This window comes from Clupea harengus, chromosome 14 (assembly GCF_900700415.2).
Source record: "Clupea harengus chromosome 14, Ch_v2.0.2, whole genome shotgun sequence".
NCBI classification, from domain to species: Eukaryota; Metazoa; Chordata; class Actinopteri; order Clupeiformes; family Clupeidae; genus Clupea; species Clupea harengus.
The window spans coordinates 23342250-23360478 of record NC_045165.1 but is presented as its reverse complement, the minus strand read 5'-3'; the positions used below and the strand labels follow the sequence as shown (position 1 = coordinate 23360478).

At 39.5% G+C, this 18229-nt stretch overlaps 2 protein-coding genes across 4 annotated transcripts; one reads left to right on the top strand and one right to left on the bottom strand.

Annotated features, from left to right (window-relative positions):
* The first annotated feature begins 32 nt into the window (after window positions 1-32).
* Window positions 33-9187, top strand: orc3 (origin recognition complex, subunit 3). Of its 3 annotated transcripts, none has more exons than XM_031581015.1 (20): window positions 33-738; window positions 915-969; window positions 1197-1276; window positions 2557-2701; window positions 3030-3134; window positions 3497-3660; window positions 3864-4000; window positions 4122-4281; window positions 4609-4722; window positions 4847-4980; window positions 6934-6997; window positions 7089-7205; window positions 7312-7391; window positions 7472-7605; window positions 7713-7798; window positions 7888-7985; window positions 8089-8230; window positions 8314-8430; window positions 8568-8647; window positions 8925-9187. In XM_031581015.1, the coding sequence occupies exons 1-20, from the start codon at window positions 715-717 to the stop codon at window positions 9028-9030; spliced, it is 2142 nt and encodes a 713-aa protein (XP_031436875.1). In that variant the 5' UTR covers window positions 33-714; the 3' UTR covers window positions 9031-9187. The 3 variants fall into 3 exon arrangements, with proteins under 3 accessions (XP_031436875.1, XP_031436874.1, XP_012677982.1); XM_031581014.1 differs by having other exon boundaries at window positions 1182-1276; XM_012822528.2 differs by having other exon boundaries at window positions 1179-1276.
* On the bottom strand, window positions 9092-14297 carry akirin2 (akirin 2). The gene is made up of 5 exons (XM_012823467.3): window positions 13620-14297; window positions 12794-12934; window positions 12559-12708; window positions 12398-12469; window positions 9092-9856 (listed from the first exon to the last, which is right to left on the bottom strand). Exons 1-5 carry the CDS (start codon window positions 13789-13791, stop codon window positions 9846-9848), a joined length of 546 nt encoding a protein of 181 aa, XP_012678921.1. The 5' UTR covers window positions 13792-14297; the 3' UTR covers window positions 9092-9845.
* Window positions 14298-18229: the final 3932 nt, after the last annotated feature.

Sequence of the window (18229 nt, the reverse complement as noted above, 5' to 3'; positions counted from 1 at the left end):
ATAAAAATTCCTATCTTAGCAACAGCTTGCAAACGGTACATTGCATCCTTTAGACTGTAAATGGTGAAAAATCTGATTACTATTTTAAATTACTATATTAAAGTGTGAATGGATGTAAGATAGGTGACTAATGTAGGCCTATGGAACATACAATTATAACTTAAATACACTCACTTTTTACAGGCGAAGTGAAGTGTGCATACATGCATGAGTAGTCTATGCATACAGTTCAGTTTAGTGGAGAGCTGAATGTGAAAAAGACTCACTAATTAATGAATTATTATTTTTAAAAGCTGTTCTAGAGTCTGCCTAGGGCTAAAAAAAAAAATCTGGAGTAATTGCTTATCAGATAATTTTGTTACGATATAAAGGCTTTCATTTGGATTTTTTTTTTCAATGATATTGGATAGAAATTAAATGTTTGAAGCCTCACTCGAAGCATTTGACCACTCGACGATTATTTGATTACATTTTAACAACAGAGAAGTGACAGAAAAAACGACCAATCACATCCATGCATAGCCTTCTCTCCTCATGACGTTTACAGCCGCGGGAAACTTACGAGGAAGTGCATAAACAATGTGAGTTCGTGCAAACTCATTGAACCTGAGCTAGCTAGCAAGTTTCAGGCAAGTACTCAGTTACATTTTATGAAATAAGGAACTGACCAAATGACATTTCAGCTGGTATCCATCTAAAGGGCATTCGCTAGACATGGCAACATCTTCTGTATCGAAGGTAAGAACATTTGTTCGGCGGCTAAACGTGAACTACCATTACCTCTATAGCTTTTTCGGTTTGAGCAAGCGTTTTTATATGTTGCGATTAAATGCAGACAGTCAGGCCGTGTAATCTATTAACTTAATATAACAAAACGATAAAATTACATCTGTGCCGTATGTTGTCATCCTCAGGGCTGTTTTGTTTTCAAGCCAAGTTCTAAAAAGAGGAAGAAAAATTCCGATGTTGGTGAGTAACTTATAACGAACTTAGTTAATGCGTTGCTGTGGAAGATATCGCACTCCTGAAGGACTACTTACAGTTCATGTAAACTATTGGATTTTACAGCTGGGTTTGTCAAATTGACGTTATGGCAATAAATGTTAGGGGAAGTCATGAGAGTTGATAATTCAACTGAAATGAACAGTACTATGATTTGTGTAATGTGTCATTCGCAGTAGACTATTTCATTGAAGGTAGTGACGATGGAGAAATGGCAAGAATACGGGTCAACATCTGTCAGAGACTTTGGGACATGACGAAATCTGAGACTGAGGTAAACATGAACCGCCACACTTCATCCAACTGTATTCTTGTATAGGGTCTGTGTAGTTGTACTATGCCTGGACATATTATAAATGCCTTTGTTCTTATGATCAGGTTGTCGATATAAATTAAGTTGACCTCTTTTTGGCCCTAAGTGCGGGTCCTATGGATACATTTTGAATACAAAAAGAATGTCTTTAATGTCATTATACAGTACAACGACATTTTAACAAAGACATACAGGTAAAAAAAAGGTAGATAGATAAAGTTTTTTTAAAAGTACAGTTGAACCAGTGTATTAATACAAAAACAGTGTAGCATACATAAAAAAGGAAAAATATAATATAAAGTGGCAGTTGTATATTGCATTGGTAGTCGATGTTGCACATGAAAACGGAAATGTTGCACATGGAAATTTGAATACTGTAACTGTGGAAAAGTATTGATGGACAGTCAGTCAGTGATGGTTAGAGGGGATGGCTAGGAGATGACAGCTCTTGTTAGGTGTAGTTCAGAGATGGCTCTTGGGGAAAAAAACCGTTTCAATCATTCAGAGGTGTGGGTCTTAACTGCATGTAGCATCTCCAAGAAGGCGATAAGGTAAATTCAGTGAGAACAGGGAATGGCCAATGATATCCTCTGCAGATAATAATAATAATAATAATAATACAGCAATGATCATAATAATAAACAATACTGTATTTGTGTGGCACTTTTCATACAAAGAATGCAGCTCAAAGTGCTGTAGAGCTTTCTTGTCTGCTGCTGAACACTTAGCGCACCATGCTGTGATGCAGTATGTTTGTCTGCTCTTTATGGAACAATGGTAGAAATGCACAAGCAGATGCATGGACAGTTTTGTTGTTTTTTTCCCCTTAGAAGACCGAGCCACTGCTGTGCAGTTGTGTTGGTTGTCCACGTGAGGCCCTCCGTTATGTGATGTTTTCTCCGTTGATGTTCAGTGGTCTTCACGTGGTGTCTACTGAAGTCTATTATGTCTTTGTTTTCTTGGCGTCCATTGTTGGGTTGTTTTGTGAACTCCACAATTTGATGGCAGTGCACAGAGGTGCTGGCTAGCTAGTGAACTCTGTGGTGGTATGACCGTGGTGGAGCTGAACAGTTTGTGCAGACAGCCCATTTTCATGTCTAATCTGTACATTTTGCTGCTCACTTTTATTAAGTCATCTACCAGCATATTGATGCTGCTTATGATGACGCAATATGACACGCAATAATAGTTTGACATTTAATGTTTACATGTAACAATGTCTCAATGTCATGTCTCAACAGATGTTGCAGGATGAACTCAACAAGAAAATCTTGGATAGCCTGCTTGAGTTCATCAAAAAATGTGCCTCAAGCTTTCAGTCCCAAATGAATGACTGGGCCTCTCTTATGAGGGCCAGCGAGATCCCCACTGCTGCCTTGGTGCTGGGTAAGGAAGGGGAAGGGAGAGATGTGACCTGATCACTTATTTAAATTCAGGACAAATCCAGAATCCAGTCAATACACAATCCACAGATTATTTCTAACAGCATTTTAGAATTGACATATATTAAATAATCCTACTTGTTTGTCATAAAATGCTGAAATCACCCTCTTGTTAATTGAATGTTCTGTTTGTCATGCAAAGGGAATAGAGTTCAGGATTTATTGTGTAGTTTAGACCAATCCTTACTATTATTAAATCATAATTGTTAATTCAATTGGTGTGTTTTCTAAAATAAGATAAAGTACACATTTTCTTTTTTCTCCTTCTACAGGAGTGAATGTACCAGATCATGACATGACATTCCAGAGCCTTTCAGTGCTCTTGCAGCAGTCTGTAACTCCGTTTGTGGTTTCTGTGCAAGCCAAAGAGTGTACAGGTGTGCTCTTGTTGCTACATACTTTTGTTTGCTTTTGTATGTTTATTTTCTCAGTGTTGTTTTAAATAAGGCATCTGTTTCTCAACATTATCTTATCATAATGCTTCCATGAAAAGCTTTAAACCCATCATTAACTGTTCTGTCTGTCTGTTGTCTCCAAGTGTGATCCCTAATGTGCCATATGAATGTAAGCATGCTTTGTGGTCCAAATAGTTGGATTTAGGCTCTGAAATTACAAAACAGAGTTATGATATGAACTCAATTTGCTGACCTCAGTTTAGTTGTTTCAGTGATTGAGACACTTTAAAAGCCCATATCAATGTTGATGTGAAGATATTAAGTCCTCCCATGCCACTCTTCAGCACTAAAGCACCTGATGCAGAAGGTCCTGGAGAGACTAATAGGAGTAGATGTGGCTGTGGATGACGACGACGAAGATGGAGGTCAGCGCAGTGCTCCCGTCCACCAAAAGAGGGTGCACTGCTCCCTCAGTTCACTCTGTGATTGGTACAGTTCAGTAACCAAGGTAAGAGTGTTGAAGATTTTCCCTTTTTGATTTACGACATTTAGGTAAAGGGCTTTAAATATATATATTGGAAAACAAAAGTACAACACCTGTTTTTACACTCCAGGAGACTCACAAAAGAAGTACTTGAAGTATGTTAAGTTACATGAATTACTTTCTTGAGCATCATGCATAGTGTTGTTTTTTTGTTGTTTGTTTTGCAGAAATATGAAACTTCTCCAGGCAAAAAACGTACTTCGATGGCCAAAGACATGATATCTAAGCCACCCATAGTAATCATTTTCAAAGACCTTGAAGCCTTCAACCCACGGGTACTACAGGACTTCATTGTGATTTGCAGGTATTCTGGAATGTAACAAAAGTAAAAGGCTTGAGTTCATTTCCTCATAGGATCTAGGACTGAAAGTGTGTGTGAGACCTCAAGCTGAACTCCCTGTATTTTTCTTGTTTGTGTTCTCCAGTCGATACATCCAGAAACTCCCTTTGATGTTCATCTTTGGAATTGCCACGTCTCCCAGCACCATCCAGCACATGCTGCCCCACTCTGTGTCCTCTCTGCTCTGCATCGAGCTCTTTCAGTCTCTGTCCTGCACACAACACCTGGCCACAGTCGTTGACAAGGTTACCATTGTTGGTCGTTTTGTTCTCCCTTCTTTTTGTCTGGCGAAATGGCTGTGAACACTCTGCAGACTGACTTTATGCACCTGTCCTTGGTCTTAGGGAGATTCAAATCATACTGTTATCTAGCTTCAGTCAAACAATAGAGCACAGCTGAAATGAGGGAAGGTGACTGCCAGTATGATTTGCCTATGGATACAGGAAATTAAGGATTCTTTGGAGTACACTTTTTGACAGCATCAATTTTAAGCCAATTGAGGCCTCATTTCTGTGTGTATAGTTTTGTGCCTGATGCACAATAATAACTTTCTAAAATCATTTCTCTTTCAGCTGGTTCTGAATACAGAGTTCCCCTTCAAGCTCTCTGGCAAGGTACTGCAGGTGCTAGTGAGCATTTTTCTCTACCACGACTTTTCGGTCCGCAATTTCATTAAGGGCCTTCAGGTGAGTACTGCTTAAGAACTTTGTACAAGACTAACACAGCCTTACAAAGTAAATTCTGGCATATATGGTTCAGATGGATGGCATACTTAGAATGTTGCATCTGTGATTGCTGTGCCCTGCTCAGCTGGCCCTGGTCGAGCACTTCCACTCCCAGCCCCTCAGTGTGCTGTGCTGCCCCAAAAAGGAGGCTCTGGATCACGCCCAGAAACTCAGCCACCAGGAGGTGGAGAGGATCCGACAGCTGCCATCCTTTATGAGGTACAACTAGAGACCGGGCGGTGTAGTTGATGTTAATGAACAACACCATCCATGCTATGTCAAAATCGGAGACCATTGTTGGCACCTGCCCTCAGCTGATTCATTTAAACTGGACGAGAATAAGCAGAAACACGTTTAGTGTGAGTGTGAGTTCTGCCCTTCAAAGCCTTTACCGCACCCCAATGCCTGGGTTGTGTGCCTGGGGCCTGCATTGTGGTACTGCTGTGTCTTGGTTGCATGTGCTTATTCACACCGCAGACGTTTCTGCTGCGGCGCTGCTACTGCCAGCCCTATCTTTTTGCATTTAGTTTGCCTATGATAATGGGCATCAGTACACAATCAGCTTGGTGTCATCCATTGTTGATGAGTGGTCCGAAAAGTAAAGACCAGGAAGTTGACCAGTTGTAACCAGGAATCAGTCACGTGACTTGTGTTACCTTCGTTCAGAGCAAAAGTGCGAGAGGGAAAGGGAGAGAGCGCAACTGAAAACGTATTGATTATAATGTAATTGTAGCCTACATTGTGTTACTGTATAGTACACCTGTATCTTCCACTTTCCCCTTTCAGCTGATAAAATGGTTAAAAAATATAAGATTTTTTCTGTCATGTCTGTGACCTATAGCCTGGACATCGGAACTGCAGTGAAAGGTGTCAGTTTATGTAATGCTGCTCATATGATGTCAATATGATTATTAAAACATCTTTTACTGTCTATTTCTGCTGAGAACTGCTTTCCTCACGCATGAAAAATAGGCGCCATGCCGAATCTGAGCCGTGCATCTCCCGCAGGCAGTGTGCATGCTCTAACCTGTTAACATAGGAAGCGAAATGAAAATCAACAGGTAACGCAGCCGCACCGCACACGCCATGCAGGCAGTGTGAAACAGGCTTAAGTGCCAATAGATAGAAAATGTAATCTAATTAATCTAAATCAGGTTTGGTGTTATGACGGTTTTTGACTAAATAGATTGTGAAGCATATTTCTTTGTAACTCCATCTAAAGTAGTCGCTGAATTTATCACCTCAGTAGTGCGTTGAAGGCTCAACTCTACAGCTGTAGCTGTCTGTGTGGGAGCTTGGGGAGGAGGCTTCAAACTGTGCTGGAAATGTAACTGCTGATGCATCGTAGATCGTTAGACTGATCATCTATTCTTGAGGGGGCAGTGGTTTTTATCATATTAAATTAGAATAATTATTGATGTAATGAAGCTCGGATTCAGTGTAGCGTTGTTGGTGATCGCATACTGGCAACTGCGTTTATTGTGCCAGTTCTGTTTTATTTTTACGAGGCAGGCATAATCTATAGGAAAACTATCGGCCTTCTCTGGGTTTATCTGATATAAGGTGACCATAAATAGCGTATTAGCAACCTTAAAACAGGTAAAGCAGACCACCCTATTTCTCTTCACTTGTGTTTACCGCACACTGTGTGCTGGTACATTTATTTCTCTGGGGTGATTTGGGGCCTATCCACTGTTATTTTTTATTTATTTATTTTCTTCATGGCGCAAAAAAACCAAAACTAAAACCTGTGGTCCTCTGCTCTGCTGCAATTTTTTCAGCTGATCAAAACTAGCTGAATTTCAGTTTTTACCTCTATGGATTACATCTATGGCAGGACAGCTTGAATGTTTAATTGAAATTACACCAAATTAGAAGTTGCAATGTCAAATACACTGATGTCCTGGTAATACCACTTTAGGTCAAAACTGATGCATTTACCTGCCAGAATTAAGCTAATTGCTTCCGGATGTGTGTTCACATTATTATTCAGTACTATAGTTTGATGTACAGTTATACCAAGAAAGTTATTGCGTGGTGAATGCATGTTGGAATATTTTGCTTTCAGGACTTGGTGAATCTGGGTAGACTGTGGTTTTCCTGTTATGTTGCTTTAACCAAAATGTTAAGCATTAGGTAACCCTACCCATCTCTTTCTCGCTCTCTCTGCAGGTATGTGGAAAATCAGGAGCCACAAAAACAAGTTGAGCTGCTGACCAATGATGGGTGTGTAAAGGTGACTGAATACCTCTATTAATGGAATAGTTTGTTGGTCATTTCAAAACTGCTCAGAATATTGACCTTGCTGCCTTTGGAAAAATTTCCAGGAAGTGTGTAAGATTTTGATGAAAGCCCTCAGGAAGTATCACAAGAACTACTACCCCATCCTCAGATGTCTCCATACTTTGACATCCTCGCTGCCCAAGTACCCCTTGGGGAAACAGGTACAGTTTGGCTAAAACAAAACAAAAAAAGCTTTGAGTGGGAAAAAATAAACGATACTAAACGTGTTTTGCACTCTCCAATAGACTGGTTCTTTTATATTTTCAGATCAGAGAGATACACATATCCTGTCTGGAGAAGAATGTTTGGGAGACTGAAGAGTATGACTCTGCAATGCAGCTCCTTAAGTAAGACATGGTGGTTATACAGTGTTTGATAAGACACAATGTGGATACTTTCTTGAGGCAACAATTGTGTCCTTTTACAGATTGATGGCCAAAGATGAACTTGTTGCACTTTTGCAGAAGTGTGTGGTCATTCTGAGTTCCAGCAAGTCAAAGAAAATGAAAGCTGCTCTTGGACAGCTGCAGAACTACTTAGCAAAATTTGACCAACTTGACAGTACGTTTACAGTAGTTTCACATGTAATGACTGTTCACCTTTTCATCATCTTCAATTGTACAATTACTCTGAAACATCCCCAACCGTCTCCATTTATCTTTTATTAGCTCTCTCAGCAGAGGAGGTAATGCAAGAGGCGGTTTCACCAGAAAAGGATCTCCAGAAGAAAACTGACCTTTTCCAACTTCAGAAGGTATAATGGATATTATGGTAGAAATAGGTAACAGCTTTTTTTTTAAATTTTTTTTACATGAGATTCAATATGTTCTATCTTTCAATCAGACTCTTCTAGAGAGGAAGGAAACCAGAAGAACCAAGAAGATGACTCCTTTCGAGGTGCTCCGAAATCAAATTCTGGAATTTGTCGACAGTCTTGTAAGGTAGGCATTAACATACATCCAACAAAACCAGCTAAGAACTAATCAGGCCGTGTTCTTGTGTTTATATACAGAGCACAATAGATTGTATTATATCCATTTGCAGAGCGCACCTGGTTCCGCCTGAGTCACAGCCATTGAATGAGGTGTGCTATTACGGTTCTTCTGGGGTCCTCCGGAGACATCTCAATGCCACCCCTCGTACCTCCATTCAGACCGCCCTCAGTCACCCGTACTATTACTTACAGGTAAACCAAGCAAATAGATTTGGGTCAGTTGCAGTTCTTTTTGCGCTCACAGCCAGAAGTAATTGCTGTGTGTTCTTGTACAGCATGAAGGTCTGAAGACCGACAGTGGCACGTTCTCTAACGCAGCCCCTGACATCTGCATTGTGCACAAACTCCACCTTGAGTGTGGGAGGCTAATTAACCTTTTTGACTGGCTGGAGGTAGGTTTGATCCAAGATTTAAATATGCTGTTTTGACATTCTTCTGTTCAAGTGACCCATGTTTCTGTGTTGACATGCCTTAAGTAACTGGAATTACCTTAAAACATGCTGGAAAAGTAACTGGTGGGTGTTTTTAGGCGTATTCCACAGTTGTCAGTGCAGCAGAGGGTAAAGATCCTGATTCCAGTGATTATGGCAAGGTGGATGAACTAAAGCAGTATCCTTTTGAAAACTATACCGTGTTCTGTTGTCCATTAAGCCATATGACAGTAACAAGAGTTGCATTAACATTTTAAGTCTACTGCCTAGTTCTCAGACCTGAATTGTACTTAAGAAATGTGTTAATTTTCCTGCTGAATACCACTCACTATTTTTCTAAAGCCCACTTAGTATAGATACAGAACTGAAATATTCAAGTGATTTCTTTAGAACTAGTTTGTTAAATGCCCTTGGATTCCCCCTACCATTGCTGTTCCTTCACTGCTTGTTTTAAGTGCTCGATTCATCCAAGCGGTGTCAGAGCTGGAGTTCCTGGGATTTGTGAAGTCCACCAAGATGAAGACTGACCATGTAGCACGACTGACTTGGGGAGGCTGCTAAGCTGTAGTTCCAGTTCTATCAAAAGACTCAATGGCAAATTACGACAAGTGCTGGGTGGAAATCTGTATTAAAAAGTTTTATTGTTTACATTTCAACTATGTAAGCAGGAAAAAAATGAACAGGATAAAGATCAAAATAAATATGAGATGGTATTGTGTGATGTGGTGATGTTTTCTAGTAATTGCTTGTGTGTTACAGTACAATGTATTTAAGGCTCACACTACCCAAAACGGCAATAATCAATCTTCATTGCTGTTACTTAGAAGTGAGACTTGAATAGAGAAAGCAACCACGGGCTTGAACCAAAAATGACCCACACAATACTTGTTTCTGTTACAAACTATGTATTGCCCTTAATTATAAAAAAACAAAAAAAAAACTGACCTGTGATACCTTTCACTTTCTGATTATAACAACCTGTATTCATTAAAAATGGCTGATCAGTAAATGTTACATGGCATTCTGAATAACTTTGATATACAAGTAACAAAAATAATATAAAACACAAAGGATGTGGAATGCCAAGACTAAATAAAATCTGAGAAAAAAAGGCTTTTACAGCAAGTGATAGGTAGGCCACTGGTAGAAAAATCAGGAAGGGTCCAAAACATAGCTTTACACCAAGAGGCACCTAAATGCTTAGGAAAGGGTGTATACCACTGACTGAAGCTTTTAAGTAGCCTTTGCCAACAAGTGAAATATGGCACTTTTTATTTGCAATCAAACACAATCTCTGGCATTGACGTCATCAGAGAATAATTCAAATCAGTCACAGCAGTACATCAGCTTGTGTCCTGGTGGTGGATGGGTCTGTCTCAGGAAACATCTTTAAAAAAAAAAAAGAGAAGAGCACAAAGCATTTTATTGTCGTTCAGGGCTTCAGACTGCAACCAAAAAGGTCTTATAGGACCACTTTTTGAGTGTGTGCGAGTTAAAACTTCATATGGTCGCAATGGTGCAACATGGTTGTTTAGGTGCACCCCGACATAGGTACTGCTTCAGGCACTACTACTACTTCTTCACCTAGCTCAGTCACTCCCCCTACATGCATTTCATCAGCTATATATACTGATGATGAAACGCGCGGAACAATGCATTTAGCTGTTACCGTGTTCCAAAAAGGAAAGCGGTCAGTAAAACGTTTGAGAGGAGGAGGCTGGTGGAGAGGACCAATGACCCGTCCCGACTCAAGACACAAGTGATGATTAGAGTACGGGTTGCAGGGAGAGTCTGACAGACGGTGAAGAAAAAGTATTACTTTCAACCACAATGACAAACGCAGTATCTGTGGGAGGCAGTGTGGCCCATCCATTGCAGCCTACTCTAAACTTGTTAAGGGGTCGACACAGTTGAAGCCTGAAGCTCTGAAGTTGCACAACGACCCGAACACACAAATCCTGCAGGGACCGATCCATCACTCAGAACACTGACTTCTTTTCAGCGCAGATTATAGTAATCGCTCAATTGAGAATGAACAGTTCAGCTGACAAAATTCATATCCCAGATAACACTGATGAAGAACGGGTTGAATGTGAATCTGACCTATGCCAGCAACATGGGCTGTGCCTAGTTTATATCAGAATCTCTGAGAAGACTGGTGGCAAAATAGACCCGCTCCCCTACCCATCATTGGTGATCTATGCCACTGACGTCTCTGACAAAGAATGGGAGATTGTCTATGCCAGTGGTTCCCAAACTTTTTACAGTCCCGTACCCCTTCAGACATTTAATCTCCAGCTGCATTTAATCTCCAACAGCCCACACACACCCCCCCCCCCCCCCCCCCCCCCCCCCCGTTGAAACAAAAAGTTTTCCTTTTCACCTTTTACTTTAATTCCTTTTCAATCCGTTTCGGCTCATTTTGTTAAGAGGTAGATTGATGGCTTAAAATGAGTGAATAATATGTGCCACAAGTGACCCAAACCTTCTAAGGTTGTTGTTTGCCAGCCATCAACAGAACAGAAGACTAAAAAAAAAAATTATTTGCAGGCGATTGGGAAGATGAGCGAATTCATTTGACAGGCTACGGAGGTCTGTGTTGAATAGGGGGGCGTGGCCGGAGCGGAGTTCAGCACAGACGTGACATTTTCTCAGTGGTTTTGTTTTCTAATTAATGCTTGTTCATCGTTGCGATCGTTGTTGTGTTTATAAGAAAGAAATACAGCCTTGCAGGACAAAATACAGGGGAATTTGGGCGATTTTGATCCACAAAATGATGTTTCCGTCTGAAAGTTGCAATTGTGTTTCAAACGGTACATTCTGCGAATTCCGTCCGTTTTCTGTTATCGCGGAAATTTTCTCCCCGCGTACCCCCTGAACCACTTCGCGTACCCCTGGGGGTACGCGTACCCCAGTTGGGGAACCGATGGTCTATGCCATTGCCCATGTAATTAGCTGGGTCTCCACCCAACTCATTTGCACATTTCAAGGGCCTTCACGAAAAGTCGGCTAAAGAAAATGCGAATCTTTGCGCTGTTATGCGAATAAAAAATGGACACCCTCCTAATCAAGGCGTTGTGAACAGCTGTGGAAACAGAACGTATAATCGTCAGGGAAACTTTAACGTAAACACCTGATAAAAATGCGAATTTATGCGAGTCAACTCGTTTCCATAAACTATGGATTATATGTTTATACCTTTTGCGAATCGGGAGTTAATCCACCGCCACTCCTTCACTACTAGCGAATCGATTAAAAAAATTCAGTTTAGAGGATTCTATGCTAATTTCAAGCGTTTTTAGTCAGGATTCTAATTCTGATGGTGACAATGAACATTAAAAAGTTGTAGGGAAACCCAGCTATTGATAATGGGAAGACCGCCCCAGGTCCTATTTGGCCATTTCGGCGTTGATCACACCCACGCAGAAGGTAAGGTGTGTGTCTCATTTCAGTTTCCATATAATACATTATAATGAAATATGCTTAATTATAAATAATAACTTAATTATCATCACCTAATATTTCGAATGTAATGTATACATTGTAATGTTCAAGGTAAACTTAACTGATAAGACTAGTTTATTTATCCCCAAAGGAAAATTTCAGTGCTACAGCAGCTCACATGAATGACAACACACACGTAGCTTATAAACACACACACAATAAGTACGTGTGAATTATCCCCATCCGAACATTTTAGATAAAATTACACACACACACACATATATAAAAGTACTGTACTAAAAAATAAGTAACATTAAAAAAAGAATTTCAAACTTAAGGAAATCAAGTCTTGAGTCACTGCAAATTAAAACCACTATTCATCAGCATGCAAGGCAATTAATACCATGATGTACGGGGGTTAAACAAAAAAAGAAAGTCTAAACTTATGCTGCAACTGTGTGATGTTAAGAAATTAGGTACTCACAACTAGCAGGTTGCTCCTCAAAGCGTCGCATTAACTGATCATGAGTGAACTTCACGAAGGTATCATATTGTTCTGTAAAACATTACAATTCCACAACTTACAACGATCCATCAAGATGTACAGAGCACAATTTTTTGGCACCTTGACACCTAAATGCGCACCTGCCAGTTTGGTAGTCATCATCTCCTCGTACTCTTCACGAACTTTCTCCTCCCGCTCCTTAATTAGACGCTCACAGATCATGCCCACCTGCCTAAGAGTGAATAACGGCTGCTCTTTCCTTGATGGAGAGACCGAACCTGAGGATGCACCTTTAAAAACGAAACAAAAAACATTCTCACCAACATATTTAATAGAGTTAAACCACTCGATTACGATGACAAAAACTATAAATACCTTGAAGACTGCAGCCACTTAGGATGGACATACCAGGCTGTGACTCAGGTGAACAGCCATCCGTTGGTTGAAAACTACCGTCAAAATGCTTCCTTTTCTGCATCCTCTTGTACTCTTGTTTAATGTTATGAAGAATTTGCTCTGTGAGAAAACAACAACGTGATTATTTAAGGTCTCAGAAATATCGGTCTTAACACCAATGGGGAAATGTGTTGCCGTACGAATTACAACGAGCACATTTACATGCCATTTGTACTGCTACCATTACCACAAGTTTGAAAAATCTTATCAGCTACTTCATGCAGCAGTTTATTAAAAGCAACGTCAGTTCTGAAATATTTAACTAGTCCTGAGAAAAAGCCAAAGAATATCTTCAGTTACACAAGTGCCGCGGTTTAATAGCCAAGTTAGACTAACGTAATCATATCTAATTAGACTATGGATATACTTAAAACGGATATATAATTTACTAGATATATTAACACTGGCCTATTTTAACCTTAAGCTCTTTGAAATATATAAGTTAGCTAACGAGCGTGACCTACCTAGTCAGCTAATCAAGTAGCACGATAGGCCCAGTTTCTACGCTGAAGACGAGAGTAGTTCGCTATGATAACGTAGTTAGAAAGGACCTGGTAGTTTTAACACTAGTTAACAACCCTATAGTCGTAAGTAATGTATTTTTTGTAAACTTTAACTCACAATCACAGATGGTAACCAGCCGACTAGTTAACCCAAGGTAACGACAACGTTTCGAGTAGGTTAACTGAAACAACCATACCATAGCATTAGCAAACTATGCTAGCTTGGTTATCTAGCTACCAACCTGTTGTAAGTTTAGAGGAGACTTCTCCGAATGGTGAGGGTTCATTTCGCAGGTATTTCCTTGGTGAAGACGACGATGGCGATACAGGAATACACCTCCTCCTTTTGGGTGATGCGGGATTCATCAAAGGATCAAAATCCATTGTCCTTTTCAAAGTAGCTCCACACGCCATAGTTAGCTAGCTAGCAGAGGCCCCAGAGCACTAAAAATCCAAAATTGCGTAGTTGTTTCTTGCCGAATAAAACTACGTTTACCAGATGATTGAGACCATCCAGTTAGTAACTATACTTCCACACTAGCACGTTTTGTTAGATTGCTGGGCCTTGGCAAGTGAGTTGTGAGCAAGCCAAATGACTAACGTGCTCGAATGCCAACTTCACGCAGTAACCTGCCTCGCTAGCTACCGTTAACTACGATAATGCTAACTTGCTAGCTAATGTTAGACAACGAAAACTCCTCTTAATCCCAAGAAAATAACCGAAAGTGGACAAGGTACTTCCACCCGTGTTGACTCCTACTTTCTCTTCCTAACCAGTCTCCTGACGATTGACCTTCCTGCCGATGTGGTAGTCGATGGCGATAAGCCGACGAAGATTTTCAGAGAACAATTTTTGTTTTGGACGTCAACATAGCTCCACCGTTTCCTGCGTTTTGATGACGTAAATTTGAACTGTTGGGCATGCGCAATTCACTCTCTGGTAGTTGTAGTTCCGCTTGTCTTCCACAACTAGCCAATGATGACCACGTTGTTGCAATTTGACAAAAGAAAAGGAAATGGTTTCACTGATAGGTGGGATTTGAATAGTCAGTCTCGCATTGAGATGTCCACGAGATCCTTTTTTTTTTTTTAAAGCACTTATTTAGTATTGCAATTTGACAAGACTGGACGGCTTCAGACAGGTTGTAGACTGCCCTCAGTGTCCGGCCACTTGATGGCAATATCACACAAGCCCTGCTGACATATTAGGCTATTTACCAATTAGGCTTCATAAACAGCATTAATGTTATCTACAGTGTCAGGTGGTCTGCCTATCAGAAAATATACAGATGTCTTCCACTCATTTTTTATTTCTAATCCACCAATACTTTAGATTGTCGAGCACTCTGGGCCATGCATATGTTGTGGTCTATAATCTACTACTACTCAGTAGCCTACCTTTATATAGGAATGAATCAGCTACTATTCAGTGAGGTAATAATACAAAAAAAGATGACATGCATCTTTCTTCACGTGTACCCACGGAGGAAAACATTTAATATCAGCTGGCCTACCAAATATTAATTATAAAAAATATCAAGCTATTCTTGGTTTTGTTTGCCAATGCTGGTCTGTTCCCAATGTTGTTTGTGTAAGTGCAATTCCTTCATTCTAGGCGTATATTAGTTAGTTAGATAACGGCAATGACTGATCTTCTCTTAATGAATCACAACAATCATGCCTCCCATTTTACAATTACAATACTGTTTTATTACAATATTAGGACAGCAGTAGTATTACAGTACTATTCCAGTATGTGTGGTTGCTATCTGTCTGTCATTGTTCAGTATGGTCTGGGCCCAATGACACCAACCAAATAGCTTAGGGTTGGCAAATAAGGCTATAGACTTAGATCTCTCCCTAGCCTGCTCATAGGTTATTGTAATGAAAACATCAGTGAAGCTAATGTTTAATTTTCTTAAAAAAAAAACAAGAATACATACAAAATGTGTAAGATTGAGGAGTAAATTGTCCTTAACGTTTTGTATTTAAGTGTATTAGTGATCATCTCGAGATGGCAGACCATAGGCTACTCTCCACTGAGGGAATGTTTTATACTGTATATATATCAGTTCCTCATCTTGAAAGCGCAGAAGTTAAAACAGTTTCGACCCTTGCTGTCAGAGATTTAATTTATTTTGGAAATTATTAATCTCCTAAACAACAGATTTCGTCAATACCACTAGACGGCTCTAAAACGTATTAAAAAAATTATAAACGAATGAAGGCGAGGAAACGTCTGTAGTTCCTTACAGCAGGTGGCGAAAGGCGTCAACATAAAAGTCCACTTCAAAATGTTGTTTAAAAATCCGATTTCACAAATGTTTCAAAGTTTTAGGCGACATATGCCATTTTGTGCTGCAAACCAGCCTAGATAAATATACTGTGTATTGCGTCTGTGAATTTTGTCGTTTTATCTTGCATCAATTGAGCTACAACAGTGATCAACAGTGTTTAATATGAATATGAATATGAAAATAAGAACTTGTTTATATAATTTAATAGTTTTGTAATAGTTTCTATAGTGTATGTAGGATAAGCATATCATTTTGTTATAGATTGCTACTATTTTACCCCAAAAAATGATAAAAAACCATGACGGAGATAAGTTTGCCTTTTCAAGGGCTTTTATAGCATTAGACACCTTCATCAGTGTAACACCAGTTCATCTTTGAACACAAGCGTATCTGAGAGGCAAAAATAGAAGTCTTAGACTGTTACTGTAGACCTAGTGCATGTGACTCCACTGGTGTTACTATACCCTGGTACCTGCAAAGGCGATTCAGGCCTCAATATCTTTATACAGTATTTTCTAAAAGGACCTGTTGACATCTTTACACAACTCACCACAAAGAGTTACAGAGTGCCCGTATTGTGTTCCCTATTTAAAATATGCATGTCTTACAATACACAAACATAGAGATACAGTTCATACACTATTTATATACACCAATGACAGACGATGAACAATGGATAAATTGTAACTTTTGGATTCCATTTTTGTTAGCAAACAAGGCTGACTCATGTCAGTTTTTTTATTGCACAAGCGACACCCTGCAACACACACGTGGATATGGAGGCGACACAGGACACACACACACGCAGGCCTGAGGTCGCTGTGAATGTAATCTCTGCCTTTAACCCTTCCCGGACTGTCCTTCCTCTAGGACCCCCCAGGAGCAGTGGGCAGCTTTTCAGCGCCCAGGGACCAAGTGAACTGTCCGTCTTGGTCAGGGATGGACAGGAGAGTGTTCTAGCAAGACAGGGAAGGTGGGAGTATTCGTATACTGTATCTGTCTACATTACATATAATATCAAACACATGTAAAAAGCTAAAAAAAAGTAGATCAAATACAGAGACAAAAAAAACAGATGACAGATGACTTGTTGAGGAAGCCAGGCCTGTTTAGTTGAAAAACCACATGGCTTTTCACAAGCTTCTATTCAATTGTATAAAGGAATAACAACTGAGGTGGCTATATATGTGCTGTGTATACATTGACCCAGATGACAGAGAACATGTTAAAGATCTATTTGACACTCCACATAAATAATAAGGAACACTCTGAAGGACCTATCATTTGTGGAACTTAAAATAAAATGTGTACATAGGAGCAATATTTTAACAACCAATGACAGACAAACTTCAAACATTGACATACAATAATAATTAAAAAAAAAGGCAAAACTATGTAGACTTTTAGTGACAGCAGGGGGTTAGGCTGTACTAAAGATATTTCATATCCATTTTCTGAGTTGAGAGTGACCATAATCCAATGTCTAGTTTACTGTATCTCAGCAGGACTCAGGGGCCACAAGGGAAGGAAGGCTGTGTTGCACTGTATTTTTGTTGTGTAATTTTATGCACTCACACTGGCATTTTTAAACCTAAAGTGTACACTAAGGTGTACATCAGTGGAGTGACTTAATAGCACATTTTCACAAAATGTAGTCCATGGCAAAAGCATGACAATATTAAGTAGTACTGTCTAGAGGTGTATAATATGACCGCCGCACAAAGTGAGAGAATGAGCAAGAATTAGGTGAAATAACAACAGTATTGAAAAATATATAAAAAGACAGAACAATATATTTATTTATAACCTTTATATTTCTTTTGAACCTTTTTACAACCTTTTTTATTTTTCCTTGTTGCCATTGCCCAAAACAAAACAATAATTTGCTTATTACAGCCTTATTACCCCCCCCCCCCCCCGTGATAAAATGATGCAACATTTGATGCGACGTGATCTTTCTGCCAGCTTCATGAATTGCAATATAAAGCCTTAAATACTTGCTGTTTCATATTTTATGTTTAATGTGTTTACCTTAAACACCTGCTGTATCATATTTGATACGTACATTTTCAAGATTTCACTGTGAAGTATGAAATATTAAAGTATGAAATATTAATTATAAGTAGTTGCAATAGGCATACAGTCAATGTATTTATTGAAATATAAGTAACAATATAAATGTTATTGTTAGTCATTTTTTCAAAATTACCAAAGATGTCCCTACCAATTGTGTGCTTGTGAGTTACTATATGAAGGCAACCATTTTGGAAATAGCATTCAAAGGCCCACTTCTGCACTACTGCCTACAGTGCACTGCTGTATTGAGTGCACAGATAATCCACCAGAGGGCAGAAGACAGGTCAGAAAGTTCTGATCATGATGATGTAGATGTCTCAAAAATTCATATAGCAAGTATGATACAACAGGTGTTCAGGAAAACAAACATGCTATACATTAGGTAAACAAAAGAGGGTACATTTACACTAGTATTGATAAAACCCAGACACCGGTATAACCTATAGGAGGCTGACACCAATATGGACGGCTAAGTGTCA

Excerpts from the sequence above, each read along its gene's own strand:
- orc3 (XM_012822528.2), top strand. The coding sequence starts at position 715 with ATGGCAACATCTTCTGTATCGAAG. Across the intron at positions 3,661-3,863 it reads GGTACAGTTCAGTAACCAAG|AAATATGAAACTTCTCCAGG; the intron begins GTAAGAGTGTTG and ends TTTGTTTTGCAG. Across the intron at positions 8,648-8,924 it reads AAGGTGGATGAACTAAAGCA|TGCTCGATTCATCCAAGCGG; the intron begins GTATCCTTTTGA and ends GCTTGTTTTAAG.
- akirin2 (XM_012823467.3), bottom strand. The coding sequence starts at position 13,791 with ATGGCGTGTGGAGCTACTTTGAAAAGGACAATGGATTTTGATCCTTTG. Across the intron at positions 12,709-12,793 it reads AAGTGGCTGCAGTCTTCAAG|GTGCATCCTCAGGTTCGGTC; the intron begins GTATTTATAGTT and ends TCGTTTTTAAAG. Across the intron at positions 12,470-12,558 it reads GATGACTACCAAACTGGCAG|AACAATATGATACCTTCGTG; the intron begins GTGCGCATTTAG and ends AATGTTTTACAG.